The 22,906-nt window shown below is 37.4% G+C and overlaps 1 protein-coding gene and 2 long non-coding RNA genes across 3 annotated transcripts; all 3 read left to right on the top strand.

The window, feature by feature from the left end:
- The first annotated feature begins 6,026 nt into the window (after positions 1-6,026).
- Positions 6,027-6,502, top strand: LOC130244321 (uncharacterized). The gene is made up of 3 exons (XR_008839223.1): positions 6,027-6,112; positions 6,187-6,275; positions 6,437-6,502. It is a non-coding gene; the product is annotated as an uncharacterized LOC130244321 (long non-coding RNA).
- Positions 6,503-11,388: 4,886 nt separating this feature from the next.
- LOC130244087 (uncharacterized) lies at positions 11,389-12,107 on the top strand. Its single transcript, XR_008839201.1, has 3 exons — positions 11,389-11,713; positions 11,791-11,956; positions 12,029-12,107. It is a non-coding gene; the product is annotated as an uncharacterized LOC130244087 (long non-coding RNA).
- Positions 12,108-12,317: 210 nt separating this feature from the next.
- On the top strand, positions 12,318-21,591 carry LOC130245097 (adhesion G-protein coupled receptor G2-like). Its single transcript, XM_056477745.1, has 8 exons — positions 12,318-12,421; positions 12,517-12,553; positions 13,127-13,227; positions 14,127-14,251; positions 14,342-14,607; positions 19,235-19,325; positions 19,415-19,698; positions 20,318-21,591. The coding sequence occupies exons 1-8, from the start codon at positions 12,359-12,361 to the stop codon at positions 20,470-20,472; spliced, it is 1,122 nt and encodes a 373-aa protein (XP_056333720.1). The 5' UTR covers positions 12,318-12,358; the 3' UTR covers positions 20,473-21,591.
- Positions 21,592-22,906: the final 1,315 nt, after the last annotated feature.

Here is a 22,906-nt window from a genome sequence, read left to right as displayed (position 1 = left end):
GCGTCAAGCGACTGAAGCAGCGCTGAAAGTAAACAAACAATGGCTTATCATAAGCATCTTATCGATAATTATATCCACAGTTGGCATTAAGAAGCAACATATAAACGTTATCTAACTAACATCCAGCAGCTGAATGTGTCTGGGAAAATTATTCAAAGGCTTTTATTTTTATAAACGCGCGGACGGTGAATGAGTCTGCTTGTTCTGATTGGCTAAAGTAGACGTATCACATCAGCACGTTCTAGACGTGAACGCGCTCTTTCCGGCAATCTTCCTTCTGCGTTCACATGGAGCAGCATTCCAGCAAATTACTGGTAATGTTACAACTTCTCTTTCCGGAAAATAGCCGGAACGAATTTACCAGTTCTTTCCAAAAGCGCCTGTTCACACATACAGACCTTTCAGGAAAATTGCCAGTAATTTTCTGTAAAGGTCTGTAGGTGTGAAGAGGCTAAAGATACACGTAAAATTCAACTAATTGAATGACAGAATAGCATAATAATGCTCTTGTTTGGGCCTTGGTTAAGAGATTATATTAGGTCACTATCTGTCATGTATGACATGACAGATAGTGACATATAACACTATATGCGCAAATATTATTATTTTTTAATGAAGGATTATTTTTAAATCCAGTAAACATTCTGAATGAATAATGACTGGAATAATAAGCACAAATTCAGGCATTATTAAAGTCTTTTTAAAGTTAAAAATTAAATATGCAAGTAATATGTTGAAGAGAGAAATTGAGAATGCCTGTATTCACAGTGTGAGTGTTCTGTGTGGTGAATAAACATTTACCGAATGTCAGTGGCAGTAGGCTATATCTGCGCTCTTTATAATGTTGAATACGCAGGAGGAATCTGATCATTCATTCATTCATTTTGGCTTAGTCCTTTTATTAATCAGGGGTCGCCACAGCGGAATTTAACCGCCAAGTTATCCAGCAGTGTATTTTATGCAGTGGATGCCCCTTCAGGTGCAACCGATTACTGGAAAAACATCCACACACATACACTATGGACAATTTTAGCTCACCCAATTCCCCTGTACCGCATGTGTTTGGACTGTGGGGGGAAACCGGAGCACTCAGGGGAGACCCACTCGGGAGGACATGCAAACTCCACACAGAAATGCCAACTGACCCAGCCGAGGCTCAAATCAGCGACCTTCTTTTGCTGTGAGGGTGACAGCACTACCTACTGCGTCACTGCTTTGCACTGAATCTGATCATAAATGACAAATGTCTTATTTGAAAATGGTCTATTTCTATGTATCTGTTATCACAGACAGAGTGCAAGCATATGGGTCTAACATAATTCATCATCTAATCATTTCGTTCTGAATTATTTAGAATTACTTGTATTCTGATGTGATCACTGTCTTTAGAGTCTAAAGTCCATTACCCCAAGTCTATACAAAATGTAGCATTTACCAACAGTAGGTCTACACAATATAACATTAAAATAATTTTTATGGAGAAATAATAATAATAACATTAATCTTAAAGCAAGTTTTTAGCATACAATATCAAGATAATATGTATGAGTTCAGTATTGAAGATACTAGTCAAATCGTGACTTGAGTGTGTCTTACACTCCTGATACAGTAGATCGATTGTAGGAATAGGAGTGGGATTTGTTTCTGACAAGGGAGCTGTGGGGGATAATGGATGTTTGAAAGCAACAACGGCCACGTAACTGTCACTGTTGCTGGTGCCTATAACAGCTTACTAAAGGCACCAAAAATCAATGCATTGAACTTAGAATAGGGATGCTCATGCATTCCTGCTGCTCATTATATTACCCGCTCAGATTACTATGATATTTCTTATCACTCGTTGAGGCTTGCTTGGCTTCAGTCTGTCCAGGATTACAGAGAAGTAATAGTTTTGTTTTGTATATAATAGCCTAGTACTGCCTTATTGCATACATTATTTAGTTTAAAAAGCTATAAGATGAACGTCTCAGTTTGGTGTTATCACATGTAGGCTATTTTATAAATAGATCTTTATAAGCACGATTAATAGCCTAACTGTAATTCTTCAAATGAAAAATAGGTAATTGGATATTTGTTGATTGTACTATTCATTCATCGTAATACGATGGTGCATCCGCAGCGCGCTCGGAGCGAGAGAAAACGCAAAGCAGAGCACATTTCAGAAAGTTTTGCTTTTGCAGCTTTTCTCCACTTGTGCAAATAAATGGAGGCGTTTATGACGCGGATCCAGGACAGAGGCTTCACCATCAGCGCTGGTTACTTGAAGCAAATATTTCTGGACTTGCGTTGACTCTGTACAGCTTCTCCATAATTCTGGATAGACTGAAGCCAAGCAAGCCGTTATGATGAGCGTGCCGTTTACTTACAGACAATCAAACTATTTGGTGATGCGCTATGATTGGTCGGGAATTTCAATGTTTTTGTCAATATCCAAAACTCGCTGCATACCTGCATAAAAGGCTGTTACTTTGGTTTTTACAGCACAATGAGCGGCTCATCTTTTATCGGCAGGCATGTAAACAAACGAGAATCACACTGGGATCAAGTGAGGCGAGTGGGACTGATTTCCTGCATGCATCAATATGTTTTCAACATTGACTGTAAAATATATGGACGGAGTATCCGTGACGTCACCCATAGGTTTCTGAACACTGCAAAAGAAGCTACAAGTAGGCGCGGCCAACCGTCGCCATTTTGTTCATGCCGTCGCACCCACGGCAGAAATACCAAATAAGGGCAAAGAGGCGGAGAGTGAGCGGAGCTACAGACCACCTGCTGGCACTTTGCTTAGACCTGGCAGACAGACTTTACTTTGGAGAGAGAAACACTTAATACTCTATTACCTGCGACTCGTTTGTGTTTCTGACCACATGTGCTGGCTGTACACTATATCAATTAAGGGTTTAGACTTTTAAAAACACTGTAGTAATACATTGAGCCACTAAACATTGCTCTTATGATGTTTTTTCAACAGGAGGAAAACGCAAAATACGTTTTTAAACACTTCAGATATAGTCTGTGTTAGTAAATGCAAGACTATTGATGAACTCCAGCATAACACTGTATGAGAACGCTTCAGATGACATGTTCTAGAGCCTACAGCTAATCAATCTGTCAGATTCTGGAGTGTATTACAGCCCTAAAGAAAAATATTAATGATAAATGATCTTAAATAAAACAATACATTTATAGAGATGGTGTATAAGTATATAACTTTACTCACATGGGAAACGAGGCCACATTAATGGTTTGTGAGCACAATTAATGCACACAGCATCCCATATCATTTGATAATTGTAAGAAATAAGTCCAAAAGGCAGCTGACTGTGTAAAGCCACATAAAACAACACAAAAATACGATGAATATGCCGAGATCAGTGGCTAATCTGCCGGATTCAGCTGAGGTGAAGTGACGGCGACCAGCGAGACCTAGCTGTCACTCAAGTGGCCACGCCCTTAATTATGCAAACTTAAAATAACCTAATATAAAGGAAATGGATGAGTTATAAATAAATTCACCCCCTCACAGTTGTCATGGAGGGTAATAATAGCTATATGACCCAAAATCGTTCTTGTACCAGGCTGTAAACACCCTTTTTTCTGCTGTAAAGTTGGCCATTCTAACAGTGGGCTCAATTGAAATTTGCTCTATTATGGAGCAGGACTAGCGGAACTTTGATGATTGCAGTTTCAGTTACTTCCGTATTGGCTTCCCGAGGGAGAGCAGGAGGTTTGCCGATTGGTTTTCACCAGCATTGTTTCGGTTGCACATAAGAATAACAAACATATACAACAAACAGCCCATATTGCCCATGCCTAAATCCAACCACTGTGTGAATTCATACTGCATGAGCATTTTCCCAGTGCTGAGTTGTGGCTGGAAGGGCATTCGCTGGAGCCGAAGGAAAATGAATGTATGAATGTTGCCTTTTAGTAATGCATGTTGTTATTTGTTAATAAATTTGAGGATTTGTTTTGTGTTTATTTGCTTATTTTTATGCAAAATTTTCAGGAAACGATCCATTTGATCATTCAGTGGGAGAGTTACATTTGCATGGGCTCTAAACAACAGAAACATTTCTATAGAGCCACATGAACAATCTATACATGTTATTGTGTTAATGTTTAGAGAGCATTATTATCTATTGATGCTACTGCTAACATTTATTCATAAGTTTGAGAGAACATTATCAGAACATTTTGAGAACTTAGCAGCGTGTGTTATTATTTGAGGAGTGAATTTGCTGAATGTTTAATTCATCGAGTGTTATAATCCTTCAGAATCAGAATCAGAATCAGAATCGGTTTTATTGCCAAGTGTGCTTCACACACACAAGGAATTTGTTTTGGCTACAGAAGCTTCCAGTGTACATAAAGTGACAAGTGACAACACAAAATAATCTGAAAAAATAAAATAATAATAATAAAAAATGATGAACATTAAACAGATGCGGTTAGTGAAGAAACCTGGATGTTGAGTTGTATGTACAGATTGTTATAAATATACAAGTTATAAGGTGCTGTGTACAAGTGCGAATGTAGAGAGTATTGCATTGTATATTGATATAAGGTGCTGTGTACAAGTGCGTATGAGAAAGTATTGCACATATTTATTGCACAGTAGGGGAATATTTAACTGTTCATAAGGTAGACAGCCTGAGGAAAGAAACTTTTCCTGTGTCTGGCTGTTTTGTGCTCGGTGCTCTGAAGCGCCGACCAGACGTAACAGTTCGAACAGGTAGTGTGCTGGGTGTGAGGCGTTCCAGAGTGATTTTGCGAGCCCCTTTTACTCACTCTGGAAGAGTACAGTTCTTGAAGTGTAGGAAGGGTTGTGCCAGTGATTCGTTCAGCAGTCCGGACTATTCGCTGTAGTCTACGGAGGTCAGTTTTGGCAGCTGAGCCGAACCAGACGGTGATTGAAGTGCAGAGGATGGATTGGATTGACAGCTGAGTAGAACTGTAACGAGCAGCTCCTGTGGCAGGTTGAACTTCCTCAGCTGACGAAGGAAGTACAGTCTCTGCTGGGCTTTCTTCACAATAGAGTCTATATGAGTGTCCCCACTTCAGATCCTGAGAGATGGTGGTGCCCAGGAACCTGAATGACTCTACTGCAGCCCACAGTGCTGTTCATGATGGTGAGTGGGGGGAGTGCAGGGGGGTTTCTCCTGAAAGTCCACTATCATCTCCACTGTTTTGAGCGTGTTCAGCTCCAGGTTGTTGTATCTGCACCATAACGCCAGCTGCTCCACCTCCTGTCTGTATGCAGACTCGTCACCGTTCTGGATGATGTATGCAGACTCGTCACCGTTCTGGATGAGACGTTCTGGATCGTTCTGGATCATGTGCGTGTTAGAGTGACACAAACACCATTGTACCTCATTTAAAAACAAATTCAGGATGTTACTGATGTTGGCATGTGTGGGTTCAGAAATTTGCATGATTATCTGATGTAGCAGCCTTACCCAAACTTCAGGAAGATGGATGTGGTACAAATTTGAAGATGAAAATACATAAAATCTCTAAGAAACATCTGAAGATTTCCGCATTTATTTAACATGCTTAATAATACATGCACCTTTATTTCTCCTTTTCACCTCATTCCTTTATCATGATGAACTTTATTGGTTGAAAAACGCAGATTATTAAGATATTGATAACAAAATGTCATCGATTACAGCATGTCGTGTTTACTGAAGTGCTTTCATTATAAATGAAAGTCATATTTTGCTGTTTTGTGTGTTAAAGAGTTAAATAATGGTTCATTTGATTAAAAAACTGTTGTAAAATAAATCTACATATTGTCTTATTCTCGTCTTAAATTTATGTTTTCAAGTTTATGGATCTTATTACTACTTACAAATAAATATATACTTATTTGCTATATATACTTATACTTTATTTACTATATATTTATTTGCTATATAGAGTTAAGGTGACATATGACCCAGAGCTGAATGTTAATGAACACTGACATTCACAGTTAGAACCAAAATAAACCTGATTTGCATATTTGCCTATGAACTTTCTGTCTTTAACATCATAATCCAGAAGCGTCAGAGGTGAACGGATGAAAGTCTCTCTTCTCTCGTCTGTGGATTTTCATCTGGAGAATGTAATGAGAAACTGATGTAGGATTTGTGTTCAGAGCCTGTAGAAAACAACATTAAACACGTGTGTCTCTGTCAGGTCTGTGGGAATTATGTCTGGACAGAAGCTGAATGTGCTGCGGCGGATGATGACGATGATGATCATCTGCTGCCTCACTGGACAGATAAGTACGATTCATACAGAAACTAAAGTTTACCAGCTTAAAAATGAATGCTTGAAAATGTTGTTTGGAAACAACAATATAGACTTATTATTTAATTACATCTTATAAAGAGCTCATATCATGTCATGCATTGTTTTACAATTTTACCCTCAAATGTTTGTACAGATTGTAATTCTAATATCACAATATCCTCTGATAAAATCAAACTGAATGGTGTCTGTCTCTGCAGCAGCACGAGCTCAAATTCTCCAGGTAGATGTGGTCTCTAACTTTGAAATACTATTTTTTGAAAGCACTTGATATAATGAATAACTCAAGGTATTTTTCTTACAGCAATACAAACGATATTTCACCAAGATTATTCTGAAATTAAGTTTAACTTAACCAGTGCCAATCTAAACATCATTTATGGAGGTAAACCTGTATATATTTTATTTATAAACCATACTTTGGTTAGGAAAAATATTTTTTCAACTAATGTTAATTGTTCTCTTTGGTTTCAGGACAATGTAGCCCATACAGTCTCAACTTTGGTACTGGCCAGTCAGAAGTGGTATTGCTGGCAATGATTTGCCAGGAAAAAATAGGTTTGTGTTATCCTACACTAGACACATTGTTTGAAATTATATATTCCTATCATCAAAAATTTAACAGGAGTTATGAGTAGGATATGTGTTAATATATGGAATAAATTTTGTGCCAATAAGAATGAACGTAACTTTATAAAACTGAATGTAACTTTCCAAGAAACGATCAAAAATATGCCACTGCAAAAGAAGAAAAACACAATGAAAACAAAAAAATGAACTCAGTCGCACGGATTTAGCATGCTCTTCAAATATGCTTCATTCTTTAATGATTTTCAAAGAATCGTTTTCGCGAATCATGGATTTTGAATGCGTTGCCACAGTTTTCGCTTACGCTTCGTAAATTTTCGTTTGCTGTTTTGGCACAAACTTCTCATGGGGGCGGGCTTAACAGCGTTCTACACTGATTGGCTAATGAGCTTTTGATGGACAGTTGCTCTCTGACCTGGAAGCACAGACGGTGACGTCAGTGGCGCGCATATCGGAAAGTTGTTGCGGTGTGCAATACGTCGTGCTTTATGTTAAGTATTAATGTTATTATTTTACCTACGGTCGTCTCTTAGTTTCTAAAGATGACCTCCCGGGAGAGACACGGAGCGGTGCCATCATCTTCCACATCAGCTTGTCCCTCAGGGCAGCTTGAAGTAAGTTCGTGTTGCTAAAGTAACGTTTATCAATAACATCAATAAAAGTTTTATTCATGTACTGTCCATCAAAAGCTCATTAGCCAATCATTAGCCAATCAGTGTAGAACGCTGTTAAGCCCGCCCCCACGAGGAGTTTGTGCCAAAACAGCAAATGAAAATTTACGAAGTGTAAGCGAAAACTGTGGCAACGCATTCAAAATCCATGATTCGCGAAAACGATTCTTTGAAAATCATTAAAGAATGAAGCGTATTTGAAGAGCATGCTAAATTCGTGCGACTGAGTTCATTTTTTAGTTTTCATTGTGTTTTTCTTCTTTTGCAGTGGCATATTTTTGATCGTTTCTTGGAAAGTTACATTCAGTTTTATAAAGTTACGTTCATTCTTATTGGCACACAATTTATTCCATATTAATAGGCCACAATGGGAATGGGCTTTTTTTTTTTCCATGAATATTTAACTCAGTGCTGTAACCACCACAGAAAGAGGGACAACAATCCCAAAAACACAGCACATTTCTAAGGCCCCGTTTACACTGTCAGGTCTTGATTCCAATTTGTTGCCTGTATCTGATTTGTTTGCCTGTTTGTTTACACAGTTTTAATTGTGATCCATGTCTGATTCATGTGTTTACACTTGACAATTTACGACGTCACGTATGCGTAAAGGCAAACTCTAGCATCTGCACCACACTAGCCACCATGGAAGAAATTGTCTTGCTTTTAGCTCTGCGAAATATGCAAAGTTCGCCCAACTTTAAAATGATTTTGAGGTGGAGGAGGAAGGAAAGGGCTGTCAACGCAGCTAGTGCCTATGGTTTATATATGATATCCTTCGCCATTCAGAGGAATTTGTGGGTATGAGAGAGATCTCAGGTCTGGTGGGAGCACAATCTCACGAGACAACGTTAGTATTTTACGTTTTGTCAGTTTAGTGGCTACTTCGTACGAGTTCAGTCGTACGAAACTGTACGATTTTAAAAAGGAGGCGTGGCACCTAACCCCACCCCTAAACCCAACCGTCATTGGGGGATGAGCAAATCGTACTAAATTGTACGAATTAGATCGTACGAATTCGTACAAATTAGCCACTAAATCAAAAAGTTACGAATCGCCGTGAGATTGTGTTGGAGCAAATTGTGGCGACTGACCACTTTCCTCCTTCATGTTTCCTCTGCTGTTGTTGTTTACTGTGTCTGCGTCTCCACACACGCTCTTCCTTCTACGTCATTAAACCGCCGGAGAAGTACCACAATGTCACAAGTTTAATGACGTACAAAACGGAACGCCTCAATAAATCCGATCTGCCTGTTTACATGATAGTCGTATTGTCACATATCTGATTTATACCTGATTTATTTCCACATATAAAGGAGACCTGAAACCGATCTCTGAATATATCTGAATGCATGCATTTTTTCATGTTTATGCCATCAGCACTGCGAAGAACGTCAGATGTGAACACGAACACTTTATGCTGCTACTGTTGATCATTTCTGTCTCACAGCCAGATGTCGTCTACTTAAGATTCCCTTCAAAGAAGAGAGAGCCACAGGCAATGCTGAATACATTTAGATAAGATCCGATCTGTCACATATGAGCAAAAAATCAGAACTGGGTCACATTTAACTGGCAGTGTAAACGGGGCCTAATAGATGCCAGCTTTTGCTTTGGGTTCTGAATTTAAAAGGTTTAGTAACATTTAAAATGTAATACTTAACATAAGGTAATTTAACTAAAATCACCATTTAAACTAGAAAAGCCTTTATTAAATTAGGTTATGTTAAGTTCTTAGCTAATGCATAATAACATAGTAAAATATAGTTGTGATTACAAGTCATCATTTTATTAAATGGCATTAATAACAAATAAAATGATTATTTTTTTAAGCTATACTAACACTGTAACAGATAAATCGGTTGATTTTGATATTGATATGAATTCATTAACTGGTGTTTACTACCAAAACTTTATTGTAAAGTGTCTCCTATTGTACTTTATATTTCCTTTGAAATTTAATTTTGGTTGAAACATTTGTCTTCTTTGAAAATGCAAATGAAATGAAGCAGTATACTAATATTTTTAGTTATGCCTGTTAAAGTAAACCTTGTTGCAGCATAGGTCATGATAATCATTATTATATGATTATCTTATCATGATAATTCGTTCGCATGTTCTCCCTCTGGGTGCTCTGGTTCCCCCCACAGACCAAAGACATACAGTACAGGTGAATTTGGTAGGCTAAATTGTCCGTAGCCTATGAGTGTGAATGAGTGTGTGTATGGGTGTTTCCCAGTGATGGGTTGCAGCTGGAATGGCATCCGCTGCGTAAAAATGTGCTGGATAAGTTGGCGGTTCATTCTGCTGTTGCGACCCCAGATTAATAAAGGGACTAAGCCGAAAAGAAAATAAATGAATGAATAAAGCATCTGCTAAATTAATAAATGTAAACGGACTGCAGGTAAATACAACATTATCCAGAGCTTTTGTTTTGGACCTTTAATAGTAATAAATGAGCATGGTATGATTTATGAAATATTATCAGGGAAATTATATTATTGTAACACGGGGAGTGACAGAGACAACTGAAGTTTTGGATCTACGTGCAGGTTTATTCAAAGTCAGGGAGGCAACACAGGTGCAAACAGATGTATAAAGGCAGTCCAGAATCGTAGTCAAACACAGGTGAGAGGTCGGTAGACAAGCGGCAGACAAGGAGAAAGGGAAACCAGGCAAAGATCAAAACACGGAGGAACAAGACTAAGGGAAACGCGTTGTAATGTCACTTTACAGCTAACAAGACTTGGCAAAGGAAGTGAGTGTGTGTGCTGTTTAAATAGTGTGTGTAATCAGTCTTTGACAATCCTCAGCTGGTGCAAGTGTAATCAGTCAAAATGAGGAAGCATGTGTGTTTGTGAACGGAAGTGCATGTATGAAAATGTAGTCCATGAATGGCGGATTGTAGTCCATAGGTTATTGTGAAGGTGAGTGCTTACCAGCGACCTCTGGTGGTTAGAGAGTCGCTGGTAATCATAACAATTATCAGGGCTATCAAAGAATAATCTCTGTAATATTTTAGAGGCATAGCAGTATTTCTCTGCAAAAATAGATAAATAAATAGATAGATAAATAAATACACAAATAGATAGATAATAAATAAAATAGATAAATAAATAAACAAATAGATAAATAAATAGATAAATAAATAAATAAATAAATAGATAAATAAAATAAATAAACAAATAAGTAAATAAATAAGTAAATAATAGATAAATAAACAAATAGATAAATAGATAAACAAATAAATAAATAAATAAATAAATAAATAAGTAAATAATAGATAAATAGATAAACAAATAAATAAATAAATAAATAAATAAATAAATAAATAGATAAATAAATAAATAAATAAATAAACAGATAACTAAATAAATAAATAAATAAGTAAATAAATAAGTAAATAATAGATAAATAAACAAATAGATAAATAGATAAACAAATAAATAAATAAATAAATAAATAAATAAATAAATAAATAAATAAATAAATAAATAAATAAATAGATTAATAGATAAATAAATAAATAAACAAAGATAAATAGATAGATAGATAGAATTATATAATGCTTGGCTTGATGGTTATGTGGGTTGTGTTTTATTGTTTATTGAGATTTGGAAATCTCTCTTGATGATGTTAAAAAGAAATGCAAAAAATGCTCCATACAGCACTGATCTCTGCAAACGTAAGTCTGTGTGTTTTTACATTTCTTTTTCAGCAGCTGTTTCAGGTTGACTTAAAATGTAAATATACATCTGAATAATTATAACGAACTGCTATCTTTTTTAATTAGGATCAACTGTGATTTATCTAGATATTTTACTAAGAAACAACTGACAATCATTTTAATTGTTTAATATTAAATACATTATTGCACAATTAAGTCAAATCTATCCTTTATTTCTCTGTGTGGAAGAAACCAGTTCATTCATTGTGTATAGGGAGAAACAAAACTGTAGCAACCAAAACCGGTTCAGAGAGGGGAAAAACAAAAACTGTAACAACCAAAACTGGAACTGTGTCAAATGCAATAAGAGCAGTGTTTATTTTGAGGAAATACCATCTGACAGTGATGCTCCATATGAGACGGCATACAATATACACATACAGGATCTAGAAGATGAGGATGGAGAAGTTATTCCTTCAAAAGCAGTGTAAGTGTGAGGTTATAAGTAGATTTCAAGCCAGAAACTCAAATACAGATAACCAAATGATTCAATCTATTCCACAGAGACTCATTGGACTTTCTGGAGTCCGATTTGATGGATAATATGGAAAACAATAATGAAAGCAATGCGCTGATTGTCATGGGAAATGTTACTGGTCTTTTGCAAATACAAGACACAAACACAGAGACCAAAGACATCACCATATGCTACTGTTCAAACAACACCATGGTAAAGCTACTGTAAAGTTTGAGGTGTGTCGTACAGGTTGTGCAATGAATCAATCATGGCTCTCCTTTTCAGGTTATTATGGGTCAAAATGACAGGAATACAGGGTGTGTGTGGACTGCAATGTTTCCCAGTGAAGCCTTTAATAAATTCCCGATTGGAAAAACAATGGAAGTGCATTTGTAGGAGTTCTTCTGCGTTTCACCAACATGAGGAATAAAGTAACCCGCTCTGCGTTTCTCTTTAAATCTCATCTCTTGTTATGAGGATCTTCAAAAACTCTATTTCTTTGGACAAATGTTTCCTAATTCCTCTATAAATGATGACTCTATTCTTGTTTGGTTTCTCATTTAGAATCAAACTAAAAATCACACCATTTTAAACAATGAGGTTTATGGAATAACAATGGGAGCCAATATCGCCAACCTCACCAACAATATTGAAATAACCTTTACTCATAAGGATCTGGTAATTAATGTTTTGTTGCAGAACTCTCTCTTTATATAAGATATATAAAATAACCAGACACTGAAGCTAAATGATACTCAAACATGTTCTTACAGGTTGGTGGTCCGTCCTGCACTTCTTGGAATGGCAAAGGTAAATTTGTTTATGGCTGTATTGATATGTTTCCATAGCCTCTTTTCACATTACTGGGTTTGACAGCAGCAGAAGTGTTATTTATTGGTAAACTTTTAGCGCAGTGAATGGGAGAGTACAACATTTTTTTGCATTACAATTTGCTCGATTATCCAAAAATAAACTCAACATCAGTGTTTTCATAACTTTCAAGAAAAAAAAATAGTGTGAGACTGATAAAGGCAGCTAGAAGAGGAAACAACGTCAAATTTACTGTCCTGCTCGCACAGATGCTGCATTACAAACACCTTGCATAATCTTGCCTTTTTTAATTTGATCGCCAGACATCATTAAATCGTCAGTGCCCATGCCCGAACATGCAAAACCCCTGATACAACATGTAACTTTAAAAACGTACATACTTTTGTATCAATACATATTTATATACATTATATAATGTCTAAATATAAAACTTTCCAGGATTTAAGATGCAGATGTCTGTTGAAACACATCATCACAACCTTGTGAAAAGGGTCTATTGACCAAGCTAATTAAATGTATTCAGCATTGTCTGTGGCTCTCTCTTCTTTGAAGGAAATATTGAGTGGACAACATCTGGCTGTGAGACAGAAATGATCAACAGTAGCAGCATAAAGTGTTCATGTTCACATCTGACGTTCTTCGCAGTGCTGATGGTGAGAAGAGATTAAACTTTCTTACACTGCAGGGCTGTTGAGTACTCAATTCTGATTGGTTGATGAGCTTTCTAAGTTCGGTTATTGTCAGATAAACACACAGCTAAAGTAGTTCCGGCAGGTATTAAGCGCATTACAGCTCCATATCACTACACTGAATGATTAGAGTAAATGCACAGCTAAAACTGCAAATATCACATCAGAACACAACAGAAGGCTTTAGAGGAGATGTGGAAAAAACTAGTGTTACACACAGGAGATGTTCGAGGAGGACAACACCTGACAAAAGCCTGAAATACAACATCTGGACAGTGGAGCAGCAGTGGAGATGAGATAAGTGGAATGATGCACTCCGGGCTGGTAAATAATTAGAAAATAATGCACACCCGAGATATAGCGGTTACTCCACTTCATATCACTACCTCAGATGTGCATTATTCTCTGATAATATAATGACTGGGGCTGCATAGTGGCACAGTGGGTAGCACGTTTGCCTCACAGCAAGTAGGTTACTGGTTCTAGCCTCGACTGGGTCATTTGGCGTTTCTGTGTGGAGTTTGCATGTTCTCCACGTGTTCGCGTGGGTTTCCTCCGGGTGCTTCGGTTTCCCCCACAAGTCCAAAGATATGTGGTACAGGTGAATAGGGTAGACTAAATTGTCCATAGTGTATGAGTGTGAATGAGTGTGAATGGATGTTTCCCAGGGATGGAATACAATACATATAATGACTGGTCATTCATTATTCTTTACATAATGTTGATATGTAAACTTACAAAAGATGACCATAAAAAACAATCAAATGTGCTTTTAAAATGGATCTCTTGCTTAAAGGAAACAAATGATTTTAAAAAGATCATCCAGCTGATCTGATTCAATCTGTTTTTCTCTGTTTTCTCAGTCTCCGGTCACAGATGCAAATGCTGTAGCGCCGTATCTGGAGTCACTGACCCTCATCTCTTCTATTGGCTGCGGGATCTCTGTGTTTTTTCTGGCCATCGCTCTGTTCATCCATTTTCTGCTGCGGTAGAGTCTATTAAAGCATAACATAAATAATAAACTGTTTATTGCGACAGATAAAGTTACAAACGCAGGTTGTTTTTTCTCTTTCAACAGGAAAGCCAAATCTAATCAGGCCACGAAGATCCTGATCAACATGTTCGGTGCTCTGTTTCTCCTGAATGTGTCTTTTCTGTCAAACGAGAGCGTGGCAAACTCAGGAGACAAGAATGCTTGTGTCTTCATAGCTCTGCTGATGCATTACTCTATGCTGACCACATTCACCTGGTTCTTCATTCAAGCTCTTCATATGTACTTATGGCTCATCCGACAGAACGTCTCTATCGCAAACTACATGAGGAAGATCACCGTGTTGGGCTGGGGTGAGTGATGGAGCAAATACCTGATGTATAACAACAGTTCTGTCATATCCTGAGATATTGTTTGTGTTTTTTTAATTTTTCTCCAAATGATGTCGCTATTTCCCCCCAGTGTTACTCTTTGTGTTTAAGCTGTGTCTCATAAGACTACCCTATTTAATCTACCATCTTCGCTTATTGCTTGGTTTTTGAGTTTGACCTGCTCTTGTCCTTGCCATAAGGCACCTTCCCAAAAATCCTAGTTATCGCCTCTCTTTGTTTTAGTTTGTTTGTATTTTGGACTTTTTTGCTCTAAGGAGAACGTTGTTTATCTGCTTTTGCTCTAGTCAGTCCTGAAGACTTCCTATTTTTGCCTTCTAACTATTTTATATGACTCTGTTGTACTTCCTAAATAAAGACCTTTTTTGAACTTAGACCTTGAGCCTTGGTAGATTGGGTTCATCACCTGTTCCATGGGTGAATGGTAGAACATTTTTCTATTACACCAGCGACCTGTGTTTGCACCCCAGGTTTTTTACAGAAAACCAAGTCATTATGAACCCAACTGAGGCCACTGCCCAACAATTGGTCACTATTATTGCTCAACACAAATCTACAGTGAAGAGCCATGAGGCAAGAAATTCAGCAAGAATCACTTATGGAGAAGCACTCTCACTCTCAGACCACATGACTTCCATGCAACAACTTTCTGACAGTCTCTGTCATGGTCCGGCCCCAACCCCAATGGACAATGGAATTGTCAACCCCTAAACCATTTATTCATGTCCCTCAATCTCAGCTTGACCTCACCAGTTATTTCTTTTTTTGTGGAATAACTGGTGAGGTTAACCATCCTCTTTCAGGAATAGAGATTTCCAAACAACTACTCACCTTATATCAAGGAGGTAGGATTGCAGTGAACTATGCCATCCAAGTCCGGACAATTATTGCAGGAACAAGCTGGAATGACGAAGCACTCATCATTTGTCTTTTAGAATGGTCTGTCAAGGATGAGTCTGTCAATATTGAGCTGGCTTCCTGAGCTCCAGTTAACACTGTTGAGTCCCTGATTAACCAAGCTATCCTACTAGACAACAGTGTTAGAGAGAAGGCTTACCACCAGGTATGTTCTTTGACATTTTCCCAACCTCTGTTGTACTCCATGTGCTGCTGAATCAGCTAATTCCTTACTACCAGATCCCCCAGAGCCTATGCAGGTGGGTCATACCCGACTATCTTTTCAGAAAGGCACCTGTCATATAAGGAGTCATCTCTGTCTCTATTGTGGAGGGTCTGGTCACTTTCGATCCGAGGATCCCGAGTTAAAGCAAAGCTCCCTGTACCAGGCAGTAAGAAGAGGGCTGTCTTAGGAATGACTCAACTTGACATTGGGATCTGATGAACATTCACTCCAAGCTCTTGTTGATTCTGGAGTAGTGGACATGGTATTTGCTACTCGCCTTAACAGGAATGCAAACCTGTTGGATAACTCACAGGATGTGATGGTGTTGTATGGGAGACTGAGCCCCTGTTATCCATCTTACTGTTCCATTGCATGTCTCTGTCTTCTACCACATAGAAAAGATGTATTTTTTATTTAATTGAGTCCCCAGACCTTCCTCTGATCTTTGGCTACTTCTGGCTTACTTTTCATAACCCCCACATTGACTGGCCTTATTTCGAACCTTTCCACTGGGGTCTCTGTGTCAAAAGGTCTGCTTAAACTCACCTAGTAATATTAATTTCAGGTCTCAAGAACCTATTGACCGTTCTCGTGTTCCACCCAGTACCACAGTTATTTCAGTTAGTCTTCAGCAAAAAGAGGGCTTTGATTTTAATGCCACATAGGCCATATGTAATGAAATGTAATGTAATGTGTCCATATAGCACATTTGTCACATATGGCCATACACCCTTTCTCTCTCATGGGACCTCCCTTTGAGTTACTCTGCTGCCATTTTTTAACCATGACATGCACAACGCAGACCACTTGCAGTAGATAAAGCAAGGGGATGAGTGGAAGAAGACATTCAATACGCCTAAAGGGCACTGCGAGTATATGGTTATGCCTTTCAACCTCACCAGCTGTCCTGCAGATATTCAAGCCCTCATAAATTATGTTTTTTGGGAGATGCTGACCATGTAAGTAAGGTGCATGGCCATCTACTGGAGAATCATCTATTTGCTAAACTTGAGAAGTGTGAGTTTTCCAGTACTGGGTTACAGCTGGAAGGGCATCCGCAGTGTAAAACTTATGTTAGATAAGTTGGTGGTACATTATGCTGTTGTGTTCCCTGATGATAAAGGGACTAAGCCTAAATTTAACAAATGAATGTGTGAGTTTTACTCCACGGAGGAATTCGTTCAATTTATAGAGTAAATTTGTTTGGAACTTCAGCTCAGTGGTGGCTCCTCTAAAAGCTCTTACTAAAGGGGGTTCAGCCAGATTTACCTGGAATCCAAGGGCTGAGACTGCTTTTTGGGAACTCAAAATGCAGATTTACCTCTGTTCCCATTCTCGCTATCCCTGATGAAGAATTACCCTTCATTTTTAAATTTGATGCATTTGATAGTCTCCCACATAGTCTTTATGATTGTGCCATAGAGCTACTGCCCAGCCCGTGTCCCCATCAGAGCGGTGTGTTTTCATTGTCACCTCCTGAGTAAAGGACCACGCAAACATAAATCAAAGAGCACCTAAACGCAGATATCATTCACTTTTTACATGTCTTGCAGGGGTGCTGGGTTTTTCTTTGTGAGGAAGGATGGAGGCTTGCAGCCCTGCATAGATTACCAGGCTCTTGATAATATCAGAGTCCAAAAATGTTACCCTCTCCCATTCATGGCCACTGCCTTCAAGTAAACTCCAGTAAGCGACCATCTTTTCCAAACTCGACCTGCGCAATGCAGTAAGGGCAGTAACAAAGTTGTAATCAAAAGGTTGCAGGTTTAATTCCCAGTCCCCAAAAGAAATAAAGAAGAGAGAGTGAATTCACCACACTTTATCCATATTCAATACCCAGCTGAGGCAGAGGAACAAGTTTGAGTATGGGAAAAGCCATACTTGCCAAGGCTAACTTCACTCACTGACTGATGTGGGAGTGGGGGCTGTATTGTCCCCAAGGGGGAAAGATAACATCTGTGTGTATTTCTTTCCCATAGTCTCAGTTCTTGTGAATACAATTATCACACTGGAGACTGGAAGCTGCTGGCTGTTGAACTAGCATTGGAGGAATGGAGGTACTAGCTGGAGGATATAAAGCATCCGCTTCAAGTATTGATGGACCACAAAAACTTGGAGTATATAGCAGGCCAAACGTCTACTCCATGTCAAGCCCACTGGACACTCTCCTTGGATTGGTTTGGCTTATCTCACTGTCCCAGATCTAAGAACCTTAAGCCAGATGCTATGTCCTGAATATATGGTAACACTTCCCAGGAAAGAACCCAAAAATCTATCATTCCCTAGTCTAAGATCCTTGCACCCCTCAGATGGCAGTCTGGCTAACTGGTGTTTCTGGTTCCTGGTGTCTGGTTTCTTTGTCTCTCCCTCGGTCTCGCTGCAAATCAAAAGGTGATTGAGCTTTCTGTATTTCCTTATATTTTTAATACCAGTTTTTATTTTTATTTTTAGTTTCATTTTATTGTAAAGCACTTGGATCAACTACGGTTGTGTAAAATTGTGCTCTATAAATAACATTTGCCTTGCCTTGCCTTCCCAAGGCAGTTCATCCTCAATACGTCAGTGGGCACATTCCTCCTGGCTTACCTGCTATCCAGGTATTTCCTGCACTCTGGAATTGTACAAAGACACTGGTGGCCCACAGCTAAGGAGGATATTATGTCATTGGTTAATTCCTGCCCAGTTTGCAACTGTCATCTACCCCCCAACACCCAAGGTCTCCTTTAAAGGGTGTCTTTGTCTACTCCCCACTGACCATGGTCCTACCACTGGATGGACTTCATTAACAGCCTTTCTACCCTCCACAGCAACACCACTATCCTGGTCATTGTAGACCAATTCTTCAATGCTGCTGACCTCAATATCTCACATTTCTTGCGAGTCTTTGGTATTCTAAAGATACCAAACCACATTGTGTCTGATCGGGGCCCCAAGTTCTTATTCTGGTTCTGGAGCTCCTTTTGCCAGTACTTGGGTGCATCTGTTAGTTTGTGTTCTGGCTTCCACCCCAAGTCTAATGCAGAGACAGAAAGAGTTAATTATGCCCAATTCACATGGGGCTTCAGCGCAGACGGACCCACAATTCAGTTCGGCAATGCTTGACGTCACCCATTTAAAGTGAATGGGAAGCTTTGACGCTGATGCCCCATGTGAATGGGCCCTTGGAGTCTTGAGATCACCTTGTTGCTAGTCCTCCACTGTGTTATCTCCCTTTGAATGCCAAGTCAGATTCTCCTCTGGGCTCTTCCCTGAAAAAGAGATTCAAGTCGCTGTTCCCTCTGTTTAGCAGCATATTAATCGCTTCCTTCTGATCTGGAGAGTTGTCCGCCATAAGCTCATTTACACCTCTGCCCAGTACTAGAGACAGGCCAACCATAGACCATATTCACCTCAGGTGTGAATTTTTTTACTTTTAGACAGCTTGTTTTACTTTTTACTGATAATATCTTTGTTTTGCATGTGTTTCAGGGTTTTCGTCTCCAGCTGTTATTGCTGTTGTTTCTGTAGGAGGATATAACAAAGTGACCCTAACCGCATCATCTGGGAAAATTGCACAAATGTATGTTTGTTCTTAAGTCACAAATTCATGAATTATCAAATATATTCTGAGTGTCCTTTACATTTAAAGTCATGCTCTTGTAATTGCAGGTGCTGGATTACAAACCCTTTCATTCACTACATCCTGAACACTGGATACTACATCTTCGTTTTCATCTTCACAATAGGAATCTTCATCACTATCCTCACTAGGATTATCCAGTCCAGACACATAAGAGCGACTGAGGGCAAGAGACAGACGTTCAGAAAGCAGCTGATGATGGTGTTGAGTTTGTTTCTTCTGTTCGGTCTGACGTGGGCTGTTGCCTTCTTCAGTTATGGACCGATGCTCATTCCCTCATATTACATCTTCTGTGCACTCAACTCTTTTCAGGGTGAGAAACAGAGGGCTTCTTCTGCACACACAGATTTTAACTAATTGTTTAAATTAATGCATGCTTGTTATTGTTTATAAAAATATCTGGTAACATTCATAACAAGAACCAATTCTCACTATTAACTAGTGGCTTATTATCTGTTTATTATTATAAATTTGGCTGTTTTTTAGTACTTATAACGCACATATTCTTATTCTACATTTCCCACCCAATACCCAGGGATAGTCCACCCTTTACTTGTTTCAAACCAGCTTGAGGTTTTTGGATTGGGACAAATAAAGGATGAGTAATAACAGAATTTTTATTTTTTGCACGAACTATCCCTGTATAACTATTAATAAGCAGAAAATTAGGAGTTCACAATTACTTGTTGGTTATTAGTGAGAATTTTTTCTGAAAATAAAGTATGATCCAATATTATAAATATAATTTTACATTTAATTTCATTGATAATAATTAGAGAGAAATAATTAAAGGCATCATAAACTTTAGTTGTAATATTTTTTGTACAATTTCTTAGCAAATTACATGAAATAAAATCTTAAAATATTACTTCTTCATTAAAGTTTACTTATTGTATTACTTGAAATCATTTTCTTTGGTCTTTTTTTTTCAGGGTTTTTCCTCTTCTTGTATTACTTTCACATTCACAAGGAGGTTGCTGGTCATTTTTCAGATGACCCGAAAAGCTCCGGCTCCATCTCAACTATTGTTCCACCAAACAACACCAATAATAATGCTGAGGAACATGTTTACGACGAGGCTCGTTAAGACAGAAAATACACCCTCTCTCATTTTCTCAGTAACAGTAATCAGAGTGCCAGAATACAGTTCTGTGTATTAGTGTTTATAAATACTGTATGGTGAAGGGATATGACTTAAGTGAATTATTAGATATTTTAAACATTAAAATGTCATTTAATATCATCACTTGACATTATTTTACAAGGTGTATATTTTCTGATATATGTGGGTTCAGGATTACTTTAATTATAGTTATGAAATATATAGGCTATTTTGACTGATTTATTCAGCTCACATATGGGTGATACTAGAATTGAAGGAATCTCGAAGATAAACATTAATTTTCAATGACAAAAACTTTGATTAATCTATTTTGAATAAAAATACAAAGTATATTAAGTAATATGAACGGACATTTTGGGTTGGAAGTATTAACTTAAAGACTCCACAATACCTATTTTTGGCTGTCTCCACCTCCTGAATCATACATTCAGCTTTAATTATAATCAAATAATTAAGTCTTATTTTCATCTTTTTTGTGTTTACTCTACTAAGTTAAATAAACAACTGTATAAAGCATCTATTTTTTGTATTATTTGTAATTTCAGTTATAAAAAACACATTTGTGCTTCTCTACATTCTGGTTAACTCTGTTACATCGTTTATAAAAATGCAGAATAATCTGTAAAGCACTGATAAAAAAAAAGCATGTGACTTGCCCCAAGTGATATGTGGTGGGAAACTCTGGAAGGCATTGAGGAATGTTGTTATTCTTATCTCATTAATTTGTACAAAAAAATAACATACACTATTAATAGACTAATTATGTCAACACTGTTACTGTGATATGTCAGGTAATTTCTCATTACATTTTTTAAAAACAGTAATATGATGAAAATACATTAAATTGTGTTTTAGACAAATGATAGCTTAAATGTTGGAGATTGTAAATTTTGTTATCGTCAACTCTCTTACCGTCAGCTCTGTTACTGTCAACTCTATTATCATCAACTCTCTTATCGTCAACTCTTTTATCGTCATCTCTATTATCATTAACTTTTGTTACTGTAAACTCTGTTACCGTCAACTCTCTTAGTTAACTCTGTTATAGTCAACTATGTTATCATCAACTCTCTTATTGTCATTTGTTACTTTCAACTCTGGTATCATCATCTCTATTATCATCATCTCTATTATCATCATCTCTATTATCATCATCTCTATTATCATCATCTCTATTATCATCAACTCTGTTATCATCAACTCTGTTATCATCAACTCTGTTATCATCAACTCTGGTATCATCATCTCTATTATCATCATCTCTATTATCATCATCTCTATTATCATCATCTCTATTATCATCAACTCTGTTATCATCAACTCTGTTATCATCAACTCTGTTATCATCATCTCTATTATCATCAACTCTGTTATCATCAACTCTGTTATCATCAACTCTGTTATCATCATCTCTGTTATCATCATCTCTATTATCATCATCTCTATTATCATCATCTCTATTATCATCATCTCTATTATCATCATCTCTGTTATCATCAACTCTGTTATCATCAACTCTGTTATCATCAACTCTGTTATCATCAACTCTGTTATCATCAACTCTGTTATCATCAACTCTGTTATCATCAACTCTGTTATCATCATCTCTATTATCATCATCTCTATTATCATCATCTCTATTATCATCATCTCTATTATCATCATCTCTATTATCATCAACTCTGTTATCATCAACTCTGTTATCATCATCTCTGTTATCATCATCTCTATTATCATCATCTCTGTTATCATCAACTCTGTTATCATCATCTCTATTATCATCATCTCTATTATCATCATCTCTATTATCATCAACTCTGTTATCATCAACTCTGTTATCATCAACTCTGTTATCATCAACTCTGTTATCATCATCCCTATTATCATCATCTCTATTATCATCAACTCTGTTATCATCAACTCTGTTATCATCAACTCTGTTATCATCAACTCTGTTATCATCAACTCTGTTATCATCAACTCTGTTATCATCATCTCTGTTATCATCATCTCTGTTATCATCATCTCTATTATCATCATCTCTGTTATCATCAACTCTGTTATCATCAACTCTGTTATCATCATCTCTGTTATCATCAACTCTGTTATCATCATCTCTGTTATCATCAACTCTGTTATCATCAACTCTGTTATCATCAACTCTGTTATCATCATCTCTATTATCATCATCTCTGTTATCATCAACTCTGTTATCATCAACTCTGTTATCATCATCTCTGTTATCATCATCTCTATTATCATCAACTCTGTTATCATCAACTCTGTTATCATCATCTCTGTTATCATCAACTCTGTTATCATCAACTCTGTTATCATCAACTCTGTTATCATCATCTCTGTTATCATCATCTCTATTATCATCATCTCTATTATCATC

Source organism: Danio aesculapii, chromosome 17, assembly GCF_903798145.1.
Source record: "Danio aesculapii chromosome 17, fDanAes4.1, whole genome shotgun sequence".
In the NCBI taxonomy this organism is placed as follows: Eukaryota; Metazoa; Chordata; class Actinopteri; order Cypriniformes; family Danionidae; genus Danio; species Danio aesculapii.
Note: the sequence above shows the minus strand (reverse complement) of the source record. Positions and strands in the feature narration are given on the sequence as shown.